The following is a 19234-nucleotide window of genomic DNA, read 5'->3' as shown; positions in this document are numbered from 1 at the left end:
GCTGCCCCACCTCCCCAGGACGGGGGGCGGGACCTGGGCAGAAGGCCCCATCCCTACCTTTACCCGCTGTCCATGTGTACACTGGAAAGGGACATGCTTTTTAATAAGGGAGAGGAGCAAAGCACTGTAAGTAGAGAACAGAGAAGGGCTTGAGCCGTAAAGATTGAATTGGGATTTGGAACCAAGCCTGAATTTCTTCACCTATCTCCTCCCTATGGAAACACAAACGGACTCCAGTGAGGACTCCCCACCGGCGTTCCCTGTAAGCTGAGCACCTGGGAAGCCACTCAAGAGATTAGCAGCGCACCCACACGCCCAGCAGCAGGTGTTTCTGTTGGTGGTGCACATCTGCACGGGCCTCAGTGCACACAATAAATTTTATTCTACACTCAAGTGAGGGGGAGGGGGAAATAGAGGGTACATAGGGGAAGTGGGCGAAAAGTTACCTAGCTTGGTGCTGTGTGGGTGCATCTGCTGTTCAGTCATTCACTGGTGGTACTGATTGCTGAAGACCATGTGTAATGCAGCAGCACCATGGAGAACATCTCTAACAGCCTAATTTTGTCAGGCAACTTGTGCCAACAAAGATCGTGAGTGGCACATGGCAGGAGCGATCGCCCATCAGAGTGGTGTAGCCTACCCGCTTGGCTCGTGGTGCTTTCCTGCCCAGATGCTGCACAGTTCAGGCAGGTGATGAACAGTTCAATACTTTCAGAAGAGAATTGGGAGCCATGTTCCCTGGAAACTGTGCAGCTGCTCCAGAGGGATTCAGATGCCGTCCAGATGATTAGCAGAGCTAGAGTTCTCCCCCCCACCTTCTGGTGGTGCACATTTACACATGCGCCAGTGCACATAAAAAGCATCCCACACAGGTATGGAAAAGCTTAGCGGGAATGTTGATTGGGTGTACCACGCAGAAGAAGAGAGTCAGTCTCCCTCTCCGTAACACATTCCCTCTGGCTGTACTCCCGTAGCTCATGATGCACGCTCTAAAATGGGGTGGGGGGGTTAAACTGAAAATGTAGGCTAGGCCTCAAACCTGCTCTTAAGATATTTTTCTGTCTCTGCTACGATTTCCTCAGCATTCCACCGGAGGGAGCCCTGCCTGCACATTGTTCATGGGTTGGCTAAAGCCTGGTTTAAAAAGTTTGTCTGACGAGACCCGGTACAATAAACGACTTGGGAACCTGATAGCCTCTGAGTCGCACGGCCCTGATGGTTCCTGCTGCACTCACGCAGGTTTGGGTCAGCAGCAGTTCCTGCTGTGTCCCTTCCCTACAGCTGAAGGCCCGTGGGGGCACCCGGAAAGCGGGGGCAGTTCTTACCAGTAAACAGGGCGCTAAGTGGGGTTGCAAGCGATGATCTATCCATGTGTGCAGAGCAGCACGGCCCGCTTGGCCCTGGGGGCAATCGATCTAATCCCAGGGTGCTCGAATGATTCCCTCAGGAGGGACACGAACTGCTCCTTGCAGCCAGAGGGAAAGAGCGACTGTGATACCGTTACTGTTTTGCGGTAAAATCATTCAGCAAATGAAAATAATTGGACTCATCCGAACGTGACTGAGGAACCCTGTGCACCGCAAGGCTGCTAGGCAGGGCACTGGTGAGGAGTGAGGCCATTCTGGCTAGACCATGTGTGGTGAGTGTTGCACCAAAAGTACCTCAGGTGGCAACACCGTAAGACCCGTCACTGCGACTGGCGCTAGTTGTTGTCAGTTTGCGCTATGTGCCGGAGGCAAAACCCAGTGAAGTCAATGGCTCGGATTGACTCCAGTTGGCTTTGAGTCAGAACCCGGGCAGGCCACGCAGATCCAACAAGCGCCTTGTCCCCTAAGGCCTGCTCCCTACAGGTGACGCTTGGTAGGACATGCCGAGGAAGCTTGAACTTGAGTTCATGACCTAGGCCTGCTCCAGAGCAAAGCAGAGCACGGCACCTGGCAGCATCATTCACAGGTATTAATGCCTCAGAAAAGCAAGTGGGAATGCTATAGAATTAGTCTCACATCCCACTGCACGCCCTCTCCAGCAGTGAATAACAATAGCAGACATACTCCTACCTTGCTTTATTTTTATCCTACATGTGTGGGTTCCATGAGCTTCCATTATTATCCGATTGCAAAGGTAATAATGAGACAAATGATCATGGAAATCCATTAGCGATTTATTTGAGGATTGCATTTAGAAAGGGGCCGCTTATCCGAACTACCTTTTTCTGGAGTACCTTGCTTGAGCATTGGTCACCAAGCGATGCCGTCCGTAGCCAGGGAAGACGGGCGGGTTCGTTAACGTGTACAAAATGGTCGAGAAGCGGAGGGAAGCCAGTAACTCTGCATTTGTGTCTGAGAGGAACACAGCGGAGCCTTGCTCCACATTAGAGACTTGACCCAAAAACCACAGTGGACTCCTTCCTCTTTGGGCTTTGCATCAGGCCTAAGGCTTTACATCTAGCTCGTAGGGAAGCGAAATGACTTGTGTGACTGCAGTGGGAGCTGGAAGGAGCCCTCAGGATGGGCTTTCCCATCACACTCATGTCGCAAAGAGTTTTCCACAGTGAAGGAGCGATTTTTCGGGATTGCTCTTCTCTGTTGCGTTAAGAATATGTGGGAATAAAACCTTTGCAAGAAGAGGGAAGAAACTGTGTACTAGGGAGAATGCTGCATGTGTGGAATGTAGGGATGTGAACTCGTAGTCAGTTACCCAGTAAGCATCACCTTTATCAGCACCACCCCCCCCCCCCCCCACACACACAAATCCCTCCCCCATGGCCTGCCATGGGCAGAGGGCTGCTTCCGCCCCACCAGGCCCTGTGTATATGGCTGGGGCCAGGAGCCGACGCTGGCAGCCCGCTCTGCGCAGGGCTGGGAGTGGGAGTCCCAAGGGCTGCTCCAGCCGGGATCCTACTTAGTCAGTTAACCGGTTAAATGCTGGATTAACCTAACATTCAACCGGTTAACTGATTCATTGGGATTTTACGGCAATAGTGGGATGTTGCTGAGCTTTTTGAAGAGCACACTGAGGCCGGACTGTGCTCACGTACAGGGCAGTAGTCTGAGGAAAAGCCAGGAGTCATGGGATGCGATTCAGGAAGAAAACCCCTCGGCTAGCTCATCTGACGTGTTTCCTGGCAAGGAGGCCTGGGTGGCCACACAGCGGGGCCCACGTGTTCAGGGCCTTAGCGTTCAAAAGACAGACTCAGGGTTCGGTGTTTTCGTGTCTGCGCCACTCCTGTGGCTCCCACAGTGGCTATATTTGCCCTTAGAGGAACATGGTGCTGCTTGTTTGCTATTGAAGTCGGGCCTTTTACACTCGCTGGGAGAATTCACTTAAAGTAACTGTATGTCTGGGGTCTCTGCTGGATGGGCCTCTTAGCCCCTCATGGGTTCCTCCTGTAATAATACCTAGCACTCCTCACGCACTGTACAAACAGCAGCACCCAGACTGTTTTGGAGATGGGACCGTGGATCTTGAGTCACGTAAGCATTTCTGACAATGCTCCCTTTAGCCTTTGCTCTGGTAAAATTCCACTTTTGTGCATGAGGACTTCAGGATCTGGCCCCACCCTGGTGGAAATTCCAGCAGCCTCCATTACTCCAGATACTTGGGTAGCAAAGAGCGAGGGATGCCTGAGAAATTCCTTCCATGCGCTGTATTTGGCAACTGGTCACACTTCTTTTAAACTGCAGCGGCATAGGCTACATCTAGGCTGCAAGCCGCTTTCGAAAGAGGCTTTTTCGAAAGATACTTTCGAAAAAGCCTCTTTCGAAAAAGAGTATCTAGACTACAACCAGTACGTTCAAAAAAGCAAGTCGCTTTTTCAAAAGCGAGCACCCAGGCAGTCTGTATGCTCTGTCGAAAAACCCCTCTTTGCATTCAAGAATGTCTTTTTTTTTTTTTTTTTTTTCTGAAAGCGCTCTTTTGAAAAAAAAGGCGTTCTTCCTCGTAAAATGAGGTTCAGTACGGTCAAAAAAGCCACCACGTTCTTTCGATTTAATTTTGAAAGAACTTGGCGGCAGTCTAGATGCAGGGGAAGTTTTTTTTTTTTCGAAAAAAGGCCACTTTTTTCGAAAAAACCATGTCGTCTAGACACACCCACAATGTCCTCCAATTACCTTACACAACAGGTCAATTACTTGACCTGGCTTGGGAGGCGAGATGGGTCAGGATACCTAGAGATGCTGCATGCCTGACTCAGGTGCGCTAGGGGAAGGCTGTTCTTGCTTCCTGCCATGAATCCCCCGTGTATCGCATCCACCCGGGTACAAAGTAGGGGACAGCCCTTCTGAGAGATTCAGACAGCCTCTTGTCCTCTCCCACCACGTTGCTCTGCTCGGTGGCTTCCCCCCATCCTGCCTCTACCACTCGCAGCCGGCGCTGCTTCCTGGTGCGGTTACTGTTTATCTGCAATAGTCCCCTGAGCTCACCCAGCATGCTTCACTCCTTGGACTGCTCAGAAGTCCAGGGGCTTCTAGTCACTTGGTTAAGCATTGGTTGCCCAGGGCGGGAAGAGCCCCTTCACTAGAAGGCTTGCGAGTCAGCCAGCATTCAGATGGTTTAGTCTGTCAGTGGAAACCACTAAAGCCCCAGCGAGCAACCTTTGTGTCCTACCTGCTTGTCCCTGTACTATTGCAGAGCTATCCAAAATGCAGCCCCCTACGATGGTGTTGTAGTGGCTGCTGGGAGACACACCTGTTTACTTGCTGTTTGTTTGTGTAACGCAGACAGATGTCCCTTGAGAATGGCCTGGATTTGCCAGCTCCTTTCACCAAGACCACAGAAAAGCAAGCCAGTCAGGGAGACTTTGTCAATGCTAACCTGTGTCAGACTCCAACCAATGTCCTCAAACCGGGCACCATTCCTCCTACTGGCCAGAGTTTGAAATTCATCCCTGTGGAAAGGACCCTGACAAGATTAGGTACCAATCAAGGCAGGCCCTATATAGACAGACAAAAAACAGGACTGTGTAGCACTTTGAAGACTAACAAGATGATTTATTAGGTGATGAGCTTTCGTGGGCCAGACCCGCTTCCTCAGATTAATATGTGGAAGAAAATTGGCACAACCATATATACCAAAGTGATACAATCAAAAAAGTGCACACACGTAAAAATGACACATCCAGTTTAAGAACAGAGGAGAGGTAAGGGGGGAAGGTTAGTGTCTGTGAGGTAATGACATTAGGGGTGATAATTGGGGAAGCTATCTTTGTAATGGGTGAGATAATTAGCATCTTTGTTCAGACCCATACATAAAGTGTCAAATTAAAGCATGAATGACAGTTCTGAGGCTTCTCTTTGAAGTCTGGAGTTAAAATCTCTCTGAAGCAATATGCATGTTTTAAGGTCATTGAGAGAATGGTCAGTCTGGCTGAAATGGAAAGCAACAGCTTTCTCTCTGTGAGAGAGTCTGATGTCTGTTTTCCTCCCCCTCACACTTCCTCTGTTCTTAAACCCGATTCGTCATTTTTATGTGTTCGCTTTTTTTAATTGTATCCTTTGGTATATATGGTTGTGCCAATTTTCTTCCACGTATTGATCTGAGGAAGTGGGTCTGGCCCACGAAAGCTCATCACCTAATAAACCATCTTGTTAGTCTTTAATGTGCTACATAGTCCTGTCTTTTTGTTTCAGCTAGACCATACTAACACGGCTACATCTCTATTACTATATAGAGAGTTTGATTAGCACTGCACAAAGACAATAGGGAAATCCACTCCCCCTCTGTCTATTCCCTAGGAATCCCTTCTATTCTTCTCAAAGACCTTTGAGGTAGAAATACTGGGTCATCAGGTCAATTTCTTCCCCTGCAGTGCATGATTGGTACGTACTCAGAGGGTTTGATCAGGTGAGTTGCAAACAACACAGAAGACCTGGACTCTTGCCATTTAGAGAAAAAATCCAGTGGTATTTTTTTTTTAAGCTCTGTTGGCCTCTGAGTTCCTTTGGAACGGGACAGAACATCCAGTCACGGCACAGATACTGCTAGCTGTGAACTTTCTTCCAAAAATATTCTGTAACCTTTGTGCAAACCAGCAAAAATGCAAACTACCCCCGTGATAATATTCCTTGCTTTGCCAAAGAGGGTAGAAAACACTTTTTTTTTTCTAATCTAAAATAGGTTTTCTTTTACGGCTGCTACAAGGGTTAGGGCTCTCTATTATATCATCTGCACAACATCTTCTTCAGTGTTGCCAAAGTACCTCTGTCTTGACCCCTTCGTTCTGGAAGGGTGGGGGTAGACAGCCTGAACTATCCCAATATATTGGGGGTAGAGATGATTTTGTATTGTGGTCAGCAATCTTACTACAGAGTAAACTCAGCCCATTAAACTAATTTCATAGTTGATTTCATCCATATCTGGACTCAAGTCTCCACAGATGAAAAACATTAACTCCCAGATCCAGGAAAGCACTTAATCATATGCCTACCTTTAAGCATGTGAAAAGTCTCAGAAGGGTAGCTGTGTTAGTATGTAACTTTAAATATTCGACCTTATCAACTTGGGCTTGAATACAGATATTAACTGGTTAATGCATTACAAAGGCAATTTCCCCTGCCTTTGATATTCGCATTTACACATCAAAAGCTATGAATGGGACACATCCAGCCTGACTCAATTAGAGTCATTAACACTGGTCCTAAACTTGACAGGTAACTGCTTTTGCTGCTATATATACCCTGGATTCTGTAATTGCTGCTCCAACGCATCTGATGAAGTGGGTTTTACCCACAAAAGCTCATGATATAATATATTTGTTAGTCTCTAAGATGCCACAGGATGGCTCATTGTTTTTAACCATCTAAGTAATTCAGTTGGCGTCAATGGGACAATTTACATGATTAAAGTTAGGCTTGTACTTAAGTGCTTTGCTGGATCAGGGCCTAATGTTCTATTCCCCTTGTCTTGCTCCATATTTCAGTATTGTTCATAATGAAAACAGAAATAGGATTTAATGTAGTTAACAGTCATGATACAGGAGACCTTTTCCAAACATATTATCCTACCAGAAGAGGGCAGTCACATGCCTTCTGCATTTTCCTCTTGGTAGTTTGTTAGAGAGCAGATCTCACAAAATTGCAATCAGAAAACAAGGTGAAAGATGTAAAAACCATCACTAGAGCAGCCTTTCTAAGGCTGTGTCCACTCTCTGCATTCATCAGTAATGCTTCTGCTACCGACTTTTCATCTTGGAAAAGAGGAGACTAAGGGGGGACATGATGGAGATATATAAAATCATGAGTGGTGTGGAGAAAGTGAATAAGGAAAAGTTATTTACTTGTTCCCATAATACAAGAAGTAGGGGCCACCAAATGAAATTAATGGGCAGCAGGTTTAAAACAAATAAAAGGAAGTTCTTCTTCACACAGCGCATAGTCAACCTGTGGAACTCCTTGCCTGAGGAGGTAGTGAAGGCTAGGGCTTTAACAGGGTTTAAAAGAGAACTAGATAAATTCATGAAGGTTAAGTCCATTAATGGCTATTAGCCAGGATGGGTAAAGAATGGTGTCCCCAGCCTCTGTTTGTCAGAGGGTGGAGATGGATGGCAGGAGAGGGATCACTTGATCATTACCTATTCAGTTCACTCCCTCTAGGGCACCTGGTATTGGCCACTGTCGGGCAGACAGGATACTGGGCTGGATGGATCTTTGGCTGTTCTTATGTCATCAGAGGTGTGGGGGGGAAAAACCACAAAAGTTTTACTGACCAAAAGCACGGCTGTGGACAGCAGTTTGTCATTGAAGCTGGTTTTATTCTGTCAGCAGGAGAGAGCTCTCTGACTGATAGACTGGTTGCTAAAAGGTGCCCAATATAAACACTGGGGCTGCATCTAGACTGGCATGATTTTGCAGAAATACTTTTAGCAGAAAAATGTTTCTGTTAAAAGTATTAGTCTAGATTGGCACGGATGCTTTTGCGCAAAAAGTGGTTTTGCACAGAAGCATCTGTGGCCAGTCTAGTGGCGATTTTGCCATTTTAGCCATCGGGGCTTTTTTGCGCAAAACAGTTCTTCCCTGTCTACACTAGCCCTCTTGTGCAAGTCGTCTTGCTCAAGAGGGCTTTTTCCCAAGCGGGAGCGTAAAGTATTTGCGCAAGAAGCACTGATTTTTGTACATTACAAAGTCAGTGCTCTTGCGCAAATTCAAGCGGCCAGTGTAGACAGCTGGCAAGTTTTTGCACAAAAGCAGCTGCTTTTGCGCAAAATCTTGCCAGTCTAGATGCACCCAAACTGAGACTTTCTTTCCTTGAGTAACACCCCTGTCCTGGTGTCTGCCCATTAAATGCTTCAGGCAGCAGAGATAGGAAGATCCATAAAGACCATATTTTGCATTAGGGATGTTAAAGGTTAACTGGTTACCTGGTAAGCATTTGGCTTACCAGAATGCATTCTGGGTAATTGGTTAACTGGACTGCTGGCTGCGGGCAGGCTGTCTGGTAGAACTGTACTGCAGTGCCCCGGAGGGGGCAGGTAGAACCCTAGCCGTGCTGCAGCAGCCACGGTGGGGCAGGCAGGACCGTGGCCTCACAGTGGCAGCTCTGGCCCTTGACTGTTCTGCAGCAGCCCCTAGCCGCAGCACAGCCACTCCAGACCTGGCCCTACCAGGCCCGGTAAATCCCCCCATCCTAAGTACATTGGGCCCACCTCCGGTTAAATGAGCTCATTTTAATTGTTTAACCGATTAACTAATTTGACCAATATTGACATCCCGACTTTGCAGGCTGTGGGTTTTGGGGCACTGAAGGCTGGGCGTGTTTTCATGTAGAGGCGGCCGGAAGCAGTTGCTGAATAGGTTGCACGGCAAACCGATGTATGGAAGGGCCCCGGGGGTAGGGTTACGTTGCAAAGGCATTTGTCTTGTGGCCTCCTCGCAAACACAGCAGTTAATATTAACAACCTACGTAGAAAAACGGATCAGTCTTGCTGTTGGCGAATGCAGCAGGGCCAGGGTGGCGCTTTCAAACACAGGCCATAAAAGCGCGAGTAGATACCACTGGAAAACACAGATAAGCTGATTGTTGTAATGTCTGATAAATACAAATTCTAGAGCAAGGGTTTTCTCTCACGCTCCCATGCGCATGTGGGCGCACACTACAACCCATCAGGTTGAGCCGTGTTCAGGGCTGGCCTTAGTGTGAGGCGAACTCAGGCGGCTGCCTCAGGTGCCAGATTGTGTGTGTGTGTGTGTGGGGGGGGGGGTGCCACTAGGACCCAGAGTGTAGAAAATTGTGTCTGCTGCTGGTGCAGATGTATTCTCTCTGCTCTAGGTGCACAGAGATGAGTAGAACAGGAAGGAGGCAGAACTGAGACCTTTCAAAGTTTTGGCCCAAGCGAGAGGACATGGGGGCGGTCCTTTGAGCTCCCCGCCTCAGGTACCAAAATGTTGTGGACCGGCCCTGGCCGTGTTTATAATGCCATGGTTAGAACTATGGCTTACTTTCCTGACAAAAGTCACAGTAGAGATAATCAGCCATAAGGTTGAGAAGCCTTTAAGACAGTGATTCGGATTATTTGGTTACCTGAAATGCAAGATAATCTAAGGCAGTGTTTCCCGTGGAACCCCAGGGTTCCGCAAAGCAAAAGTAAGGGTTCCACGAGAACGTGGCATTGCCCCGCCCCCTCTTAAAGAGACAGAGTACTTTGCAGGGTTTTTTTGCTCAACCAATTCTGGCAGGGCTTTTTTTGCTTGCCAAATTTCCCTCTGGGAACCCTAGGGGTTCCTTGAAATTATTTTAAGCTGAAAAGGGTTCCGTGGCCAAATAAAATCAGGAAACACTGATCTAAGGTGTTAAAGCCCTAGTTTGCCACCAGAGAAATAATCCTGGTGTCACAGGAAAAAGCAACCAGCGAGAGAAAAATATCGCCACTGTGGAATCCCAGTGACACACCTGAGAGATTTATATGCAGAAGGTGGGATGTTCATGCCATTCAGCCTACATCTGCCCATAGATGTCAGTGGTAAAGAAGCATTAGGCCAATGCAGAGTGTCCTGAAAAGCCACCGCTTCATTCAGTTTTCAGTACAGTCTCATGTAGCAATTAGTCCACTTGGAGTGGGATGAATTGTGAGGCGAGTTCTATGTAACATATAGCACTTTGGACGAAGGATACTGATTTGTTTCTTACTATCTTTAGAATGAAAATCAAAAACTTGCCCTGTTTATCTATTTTGCTAATGTATATTAACCATCAGCAACGTTCCCAATGCGCTTGTCTATTTTCATTACATAGGGTGCTGTTTTAAGGGGATTAAAACTTGGTCTGCAAAACATGCTTTTTGGTGAGAAGTTTAGCAGGTTAGAACTGCTAAAACATGGACTACTTTTGATAATCAGTTGCAAAGATTTGAGGAATTTTTTTAAATGCTGATGGGTGTTTAAAACTAAAGTTTATTGTTCTTAGCCAACTCTTGAGCCATGACCACTTATAATAATTATCTCAATTGTTTGATTTTTTTTTTTCTAATGACTAATTAATTGCCCCAGTGATTAGGGCCAGAGTTTGCTCCTCAGCTCCAAATGCTAATGCCACTGACTTCAATTAAATTATACCAGGAATTGATTTGGCTCATGGGGATTATTTCTATTAAGTATAATGCCATCAAGACCAGGGTGGATTGATTTAAATCAAGAAGTCACCCCCCTGAAAAAAAAATCATTGATTTAAATCAAGTTACCCAAACAGCAAAGACTGACTGCTTAGAATGCACTTAAGTTTGGAGTCAGTCCTATACTTGGCATGCAGGGGCAGGATGTGGGGGTTTTTAAGGGGTTAGGCGTGGGGCAGGCACTGTCCCCACAGGTAAAGCAGAACGTAGCAGCCAGCCTGCTTAAGGAATTGGTCCCATAGTCTTTGTGAGAATTCCCCTAGGAGTATAAAACAGGTGCAAAAGTTTAATGCTCCTTTGCACTGCCCGAGGACCGTGTGGCCTTAAAAATGCCATATGGTACTGTAGTGATTACAGCAGAACTAAAATTTTAGACGAAACAAAATTTCCTTTCAAAATGTGCTCCATGAGCTGTTTGCTACTGACCTTCCTGGAGAGCATCTTGTCAGCAGAAGAGCCAGAATTGACCCTCCTCTCTGGACTGGCAAACTCATTTTGTAACTGCTAGATTCCACACACCTTTACAGGGCTGTCTTGGGGACTTTTAATGGTTTTTTTAAATGGAGTGCTTCCCTTCCCTGTGTATTGCGACTCCTTGAAACTAAACTAAACTCTGTTGCTTAGTGACATTTTCTTTTGCTCTCTCAACTACCCATGGGTTTGGTACTGTATAGCCTGCCAAGCACGCTGAGCCTTTCCCCTCTAAAGGGCTGTCCATAACTTACATCGTGTAGTGCAGGGGGGTCCTTTGCATGTTTGTTTTGATTATTAGAGCGTAGGTGGGTCTAAAAAAAAAAAATCACTAAGCACATACGTGATGTAATTTATGGACTGCTCCTAAAGACGGGGAGGTGACTGTCCTTTCCTGGTCTGTCGCTCTCTCCTCATCGCATCTGAGTTGAAGCGATCTTGGAATTGCAGTTCTGCTCACAAAAGTGAATGCATAAAGTACCCCCCCTTCTTACCCCCATGTGTGCTCATTAGTTGCAGGTAAGGGAGTTGGATTCAATTCCTCCTGATGGGTCACTGGGAAATGTTTCAAAAACATCATGTCCAGGTGTTTGGCAACATGTGTTACACCGCTCTCTGCCTTTCGCTTATCTATTGGGTCCTGCTCACAGCATTATCCATACACTACATGGGAGTTTGTCTGGTTTGCCGGCTCACTTTCCCTGTTCATCCTGCAAGCATCTCCTCACTTGAGTGCAGCTTTTTATATCCTGTCCTAGAAAAAGGAGCGAAAGGGACCAGCAGTTCGGAAACTAGACAAAGTCAGCGCACTGTAAATTAGGCTGCAACGCTGCATGTCACTCCCGCACCAGGCCTGGAGAATAACTAACAGGCTGCACACCTGACCCGGAGTCCCTCGGAAGAAAGCAAAGGATAAGGCCCTGCTGTGCGCTGTGTTTCTACTGACGGGATTTGTGGCAAGGCTGAGAGATTCCTAGTAAGCAGCGAGGGTCCAGTTTCTGATGAGCTTGATATGAAAACACGGGCTGGAGTTGGAGATCTTGTGTGCCTTTAACAGCAGCAGTAATGTAATGCCATGGCAAACTGAAGATCTTCTAAGGATGCCGCTAGTGATTTTCATTGGCTTCCATCCCCAACTGCTCCTTAAATTGGAGCTGGGTGGCTCAGCTAACCTAAGGCAAGCAGCTCGGGTTGTCTTCACAAAAACATGTCAGTCAGTAACCCTCCCTTCCTCTCGTCATGGTAAAATCCTTCTCTGAAGTGGAACTGGTCTGGGAACATAGAAGGCAAGCCAGGCCACCTAGCTACCTATAGGGCCGCCGAGACTTTCAAAGTGAGACTCTAGAATCAGGAGAAAGGCTTAGCTTGTTTTTATGGGGTTTTTTTTACCATACAGCACGTCCAGTCCTAACTGTGAGGACGGACACATCCGTGGGGTAAAGGCCAGTGAAGGGCAATTTTGACTTAAGAAATGGAGGCATGTTGCTGCTGGCCAATGCCAAGGATTGGCACTGTGAGAAACTGTCCTAGTGAAATCTAAGATTTGAAATAGGCAGTTTTGGCTGGGGACTGGGAAGAGGGGTTGAGTTTTGAGCGAATCTACCCGTTTCCAGTACCAGTGGAACTTAAACCGGCTGTTTAAAACCAAACCTTAGTGGCTTTGGCCCGCCTCGCTGCTGAGAACAGTCTTAAGAAGTTGTGTTCGTTCCCCTGACACTCGGATTGACACCTGGGGCACGAACCCACAAAAACTAGCCAGAAGGAAGCACTTGTGCAACTCTCCCTGTATCCCCTTAAACTGATGTTGTCAACCCCTGCACATCTCTGATCAAAGGGCCCTTGCCCGCATTGTTTGTAACAAGAAAAGCCCAACATTTGACCCCTCGGTGGTTCCAAATCAGAAGCTTGCGTTCGGTCTCCCTGCGGGTGGAAGGGGCTAGTATTTAATACAGCACTTCTCATGCGTAAAGGTTTTGCAATAGAACTTCCAAAGCAACATATGTTGGGATCCTTTGAGACTATGCAGACAGTGATGCCTAGCTACTGAACCAACACAATGGGGTAACTCTGCTCTGATAGAAACAGCAGGGCAGACCCCTCCAGGCAGGGAGGTCCAGAAAGAACAGGGCGCACAGGACTCGGTGGCTGGTGCAGAAGGAATGACCAAAGCAGGGCAAGATTCTGCTGAGCTTTGTAGGTCGGGGGAGCACCCAAGAGCTTATTTAGCACCTGACGACCAGCTTGGCAGGTGCAGTTGCTAGTAGATTTGTGCATCCGCTCTGTCTGGCACCAGGTTGAAAACCTAGGGATAAAATGCTTAACACGGGGTCCCGGTTCCTTCTAGATACTGGGGAAAGCCAGGAGCGCTGTTGGATTCTTTAATGTACCATTCTTAATCGCAAGCTTGCTGGGCCAACAAGGCTCAGCTCAGCCGATCCAGCTGTGTCTCAGCTCTACAGCATAAGCTCCTTGCTGGCTTTCGGTTCCCTGCATGGTGCTGTTATGGGAACTCGGAAGCACGGTAGAGTTAAACTGCAAAGCAGCGAGTCTCAGTAGGAGAGGGAGGTGTGGTGCCTACCATTCCCCCTATCGTTCAGCTGGATTTGCCTGCTGATGGTCTGTGCAGGCAGGGGTTCTGAGCGCCAAGACAGTTCACAGCAGCCCCGCCCGACTTTGAGACTAGGCAGAGACTCAAAAGGTCCAAAGGGCAGTTCGAAACCCAGCTCCTGTTGCTTTACAGGCTCCCCTCTGGGCCTTTGAAAATGTGCCCCTTAAAGTGTGCACAGCCTGCTCCGTTACATGGTCATTGTCACAATGAGCCAATAGCAGCAGACCTGTGACAAGGTCTTTGTGCTCATCACATTCAAGAAATTGCCTGGCTGGGATGTTACGCGTGAGCCCAGTTCGTTAATCCTTGGTGATGCTGAGCAGGACTTAGTCATGCACATTGTTCCATACCCACCCGTGTGTGTGTGGGGGGGGGGGGACCGAGGTAATCAAGTAGAGCTGAGCATGAATAAGGGTTGTAGCATGTGACCTTTACCACTTACTTGCATTGGTTTGACAATGGGCATGGATTCTAGCTGGTGCTTGTCTATGCTGAACCTACCCTGCAACTACCCTGGGGTTTGCTGCAGTGAAACATGTTACATAGAATCTGAAAGGTTCTAGTATTAAGGTGTCCTAACGGGAGGGCATTGCCATCAGATTAAAGAGCCTTTTTGAAACCCTGAGGGCCGTATCTTCCTCTAGCAATGCAGATTTACACCAACTCAGGATTTTGCCCCAAGTCTCCCAGTAACTGTTAGCAATTCTCCCAGTTTCTAGATTCATGGAGCTAAATAGGAAAGGAATCTGTCAAACGTTTTGCCCAGAAAGATCACTACATTGCCCTCTGCATACTAATAATCTTTCTTCAACAAAGCAGCAGTCAGAACAGAAACCAACTCGCCAATAAATGCATAAAGTTACTTTTATTTTCAGTACACATTTAATTTTGAAAAATATAAATGCTAAAATATCTCATCTTGTTCATCTCTTGATTCCATAAAAGTCACAATAGAAAGCTTCATAAAACTGTAAAATACTATAATGTTATAAGGAATTTCACGTTTTTATATTATTGGAAAAAATCATTAATATATTGAAATGTTTTCTGTTTTTTTCCTTTTTGTTCCACCATCTTGATTACTTCATTTTAAAATAAGTTTTTATTCTCTCCTCCAAAGCAAACACAGACTTAAAAGGATTAAAAATAACAGAAGTATCTGAAAGTGCGTGTTGATTCCAAAAACGTAATGAATAATCAGCCACATGAATGGCTACTAAGACAAAGGGAGACAATCATCCTTTTTCACATTGTATGTTGGGATCAAGTTATCTAGTGTTTGTTTTGAAGTTTCACTGGATAATATGAGCCCTGAGTAGCAGCGCTAAATGTACGCTCATCTCATTAAGGGTGCCCGTTGATTTCAGTGGACTTTGATTCAGCTCCTAAATGCACTCACACAACACAAATGTGTTGAGCCAAAATTTCCCCTCAAACATCCCCACAATTTTTTTTACATAATTATTTATGGTGACAAGGCTGATAAAGTGCAATGAAAGGGGACCCCCCAGATAGGCTAATGATAGCATAGGGCCATTTCGCTGCATTTAATCTTTTGGTGCCAGCAGGTTTTTTTGTTGTGTTAAACAAACACACACCTTTTTAGTTTACTGCTATTGGGTTGTGAAAAACGGCAGGTGTCTGCTACCAAAGAATTGTATGTATAAATGAAAGGACAGTATTCCCCTCTGTACAAGAGCTCAATCTCTTAAATAAAAGACGACACCAGAAATCAGCAGTCAATACATTTCAAGTACATTTAACATGGTTCAAAAGTGGAAGACCTCGTTTTCTGGAGATTGATTGCCAGGTAATAGCAAGTTGGGGTGGGGGGGGAGTGTATTGGATCTTTAATATATTGTAAGCAGTTCTTATTTTCTTTTCCCTCAGTGCTAGTTTAAGGAAATCTGCTGTTGTCCAGCACTAATTTATTCCAATCCTTCATTAGCAAGCACATTTGGGTTTCTCTAAACTGAAATTAGAGGGTGGTGAACAAAATCCTACACACCACGTGCTTTGTACATGGTACTTGGCTCTCTGGTTTCACATTATAGTGGGCTGGGATTTTTACAGAGGAATGAATACAGTGTTTTATATTTGTTTTAAATTCACATTGCCTGGCCTTAGCACATCCCTGATTATCCACTCTCCAGTTAGCCAGAGCTGTTAGCTGAAGGCAACAGACACTCCCTTCCTGGTTTTTCTGAATGTTTCAGATGTCATTTAGGACAATCAGGGTTGAACTTTTTATGGGATGCTGATCTGCCCAGGAAAAGCGCTGCCTTGCCTTCCCTGTAATGTGCTGTCACCTGGAAAGTTCTGAACAGCGGACTGACTATGGGCTGGAACTTAGAGCGTCTAACAATGGAACAGGAGGGTGCATGTTTGTTTGTTAAAGGCTGTGTTTGGCATTTGTTTAAAATGTACCACCCCACCCGCAAAGTGTGTGTGTGAGATATTGTTGCTAAACATGACACACTACAGTCTTGTAAGTGTAATTCTCAAATAATACCCCTGCCAGTGGGAGAAAAATGGGCTTATTGCAAGATGATGTAGCTTCAGTAATGCCAGTGCTACCTCTCCCCTAGCACTAATAAGATCAGGGTGCAATTATTATGGTCCATAGTTCTGCTGACTTTTACTATTACATTTTATTTAAAAAAAAACATCAAGAGACTCCTATAGCACATTTGGACAAGGGAAAAAACCCCTATTCTATAATAGTTTATGCCTGTGGTGTGGCTGTTACTGACTGGAGACTAAAATTTGACATTCAGTACTACTATGACATTTATGTTGTTAGTTGGAGAAGGGCTTTGTTCTTTTCATGACAGCCTTGTAGGCCATTAGTTCTTCCGATGCCTCAGGGAACAAAACTGATGTGCGTACAAAGTTTGTGGGGATGTCCGCGTTCATTTAAAAATGAATATGGAGTTAAACATGAGGCCTGATCTTCTGCCCAGTGAAGTCAAAGGGAACGGGAGCAGATCTTTCACTGTATAGCAACCCAGGGTCCTGTCCCGTACGAGATTGCTCCCTCACAAAGGCCAAACAGTATCCGACAGGCACGTGGATAACTTCCATTGTAATGCCCAATATCCAACATGGTTTGGTACATTTAGACTGAATTAAAAAAAAGAACCTCCATCCCAAATAGACATTGCCTGCTTTGTTTAAAAGTGAAGTAATGAGTGTGAATGGGGAGATTTTACCCAGTTTAGAAGATGCATTCCACATGGTATCTTTGTCATGATGGGCTCCACAGAAAGTTCTACACATAACAGTGAATGGCTCTAGGGGGAGTACAGTACAGTACAGTATCCGCATTCAGAGAGTAGACCTTCATGACTAAGTGGTGGCTTTACGTAGGAAATGCTATAGCTGTCTATACATAGGTTTAAACCTTACTTCTCTCTCCCTTAATCCTATGATTCTGGTGTCCACTCTGTTTACATGCAAACATGTATAGCCACACACACATTTGTACATAGAATAATTCTAACAGTACTGTATTGGAAAGCAACAAAATTAATACAATCAGCATCTGTCCACTGATACTGTTATTGCCATTAAATGTAAGTCTTTTCCTAAACAGTAGACGAGTTAACGTGCATCCTGTCACTTTCATGTACCGCTAGTCTTGTATTTATTAAAAAAAATTAAGAAACAAAGTTTCAAAGGAAGGTATTAAACTGATCCAGCCCTATGCCATGACTTAGACTGTAATTTTTATAAAAATCACATATTATACAATACATTTTTTACAGAAAGCCTGGCATCTAGAAATAAGAGGTAGAACTACTCCAAACTATATGTTTCCTGCTGCAGGAAAAATTCATTTTTCTTTACAATAATTAAAAAAGTTAAAAAAAATTGACAAAAAAAGTTGCAGGTTAGGCCCCATAATTTAAACAAAACAATCTAGGAAAATAACACTCTTCAGTGTACCTGACAGATAAGTCCATTAAAGTGTTTAAAAAAAAAAGTTGCATAGGAAAGGGACATCTCAGAACACATGCTACAATGCTGGCGATAGTTTGTGCTGGGAGTGAAGTACCTTGTAAGTTTTCCTTCTCTTGAGACTACAAACTTAGGCTTTAAGAACAAGTTAGTGTAGCAGCACTTTCCAGTAGTGTAGAGCGGTGGAGTTAAAGACATTGAATTAGCCTGGAGGTCAGTTTTTGTTCTGCCAGACAAAAAACAAACAAACACTGATTCACAACTAAGGTAATGTCAGTTCCTCTGACATTTCACAAAGGTATTATAAAATATCCTTAATACTTCTGCCCTCTGCTTAAAAACATTAGTGGGGTGTGTGTGTCTGAGTGACAGAAGGCAAAAAAGAATGTTGGTTGAGAGTGGAAAAGCTGGGCGAGAAAGGTACAGTGTGTTTCTGATTTACCTGTGCGGCAGGGAAGCATTTTAATATTTGGCTGACAAAAGTTCAGTATAAGTTTAACAAACAAAATTACAAAGTAGTTTCTGTTCCCCTGCTCCTCCAGAAATAACCATTCTCTTCAGGCTCAAGTTCTATTCTAATTTGAGGCACAACTTTCACTGGAGTTCGTGGAGGGCTGGATGCAAAAAGAAAACAAGGTAAAACACATGGACTGAATTCATGTTTCTGCAGCCTTTTGAAAGGGTCAAATAATTCCTCCCCAACTTCTTTCATCACCAAACACCACTTCTGAATGATTGACATTTTACTGCTTACTGGACAAAATAATGCTTTGGTCCAAGAAACGATGTGTGTAGAAATTGCATGAATGTTCAAGTCTCACTGAATTTATACATAAATACTACAATATTCAGGAGCTTAATCTTACAAATATTCAAGTGGTGGCTGCAGTCTGTGGTATCTGTTCTTAGCACAATCCTCCAAATATGGAAATCTTATTATCCATCACGTCAGGTACTCAAACAACAAGCAGCACCCGTTTAGGTTGTACTGCATGTGATGCAGTTAAAATAAAGATCGCTTGTTAACCCTTGGGCATTCTGGGACAAAAATCTCTGTGGCTGTTTGAATTTACTACTCAATATTGTCAGTAGGGATGTTAGCGACTAGTCACCAATCCAATAAGCAAGTGCTTATCGGACAGTCGACTCAACTAGTCACTCCACCCCCGTTGCCTCTATCAAAGAGAGACAGTAAGGGGGGAGCAAGATCCATTGCTGGGAGGAACTGGCTTAAAAGTTCCCATTTACTTCAATGGGAACAGAATTTAACCCTATACAGATTCCCCCCACCCACCCAACAAAGCAAGCCTTCTGCTCAGCCAAGATTTATGTACCACATGAGAACCACGCTTCAAGTGTATTTCCTGAGCATGCAGCACACCTTGTTAGACTGTGCTGAGGAGTGTCCTACCTTGGCATAGTGTGTGACTGGAGGAAAGGAATTTTATCAGCACGATGTATGGCGTTCAAGGAATGTTGGTGATTTTTCTCCTGTTTAAGAAAAAAAAAAGTATTGTCACAGCATTCAGCCATTGTGAATATGAAATTCCCCTCTAGCAAGTCCCCAAATATTTAGCCATGAAATTTCACAGATT

The 19234-nt window shown here is 45.2% G+C and overlaps 1 protein-coding gene across 8 annotated transcripts in view; it reads right to left on the bottom strand.

Moving 5' to 3' along the window:
* Positions 1-14525: 14525 nt before the first annotated feature.
* The window catches only part of SLC4A4 (solute carrier family 4 member 4), a 237704-nt gene continuing 232995 nt past the window's right edge, over positions 14526-19234 (bottom strand). For all 8 annotated transcript variants that reach the window (XM_089778143.1, XM_089778146.1, XM_089778147.1 and 5 more), the window contains 2 exons: positions 19051-19130; positions 14526-18253 (listed from right to left, as the gene is read on the bottom strand). In XM_089778143.1, coding sequence (XP_089634269.1) covers positions 18148-18253; positions 19051-19130 — 186 coding nt within the window. In that variant the 3' untranslated portion in view covers positions 14526-18147. The remainder of the gene's footprint in view (positions 18254-19050; positions 19131-19234) is intronic.

The sequence above is a fragment of the Pelodiscus sinensis genome, chromosome 4, assembly GCF_052426305.1.
Source record: "Pelodiscus sinensis isolate ZL-2025 chromosome 4, ASM5242630v1, whole genome shotgun sequence".
Lineage (NCBI taxonomy): Eukaryota > Metazoa > Chordata > Testudines > Trionychidae > Pelodiscus > Pelodiscus sinensis.
The sequence above is the reverse complement of the archived record's forward strand: the minus strand, read 5'-3'. Positions and strand labels throughout refer to the sequence as shown.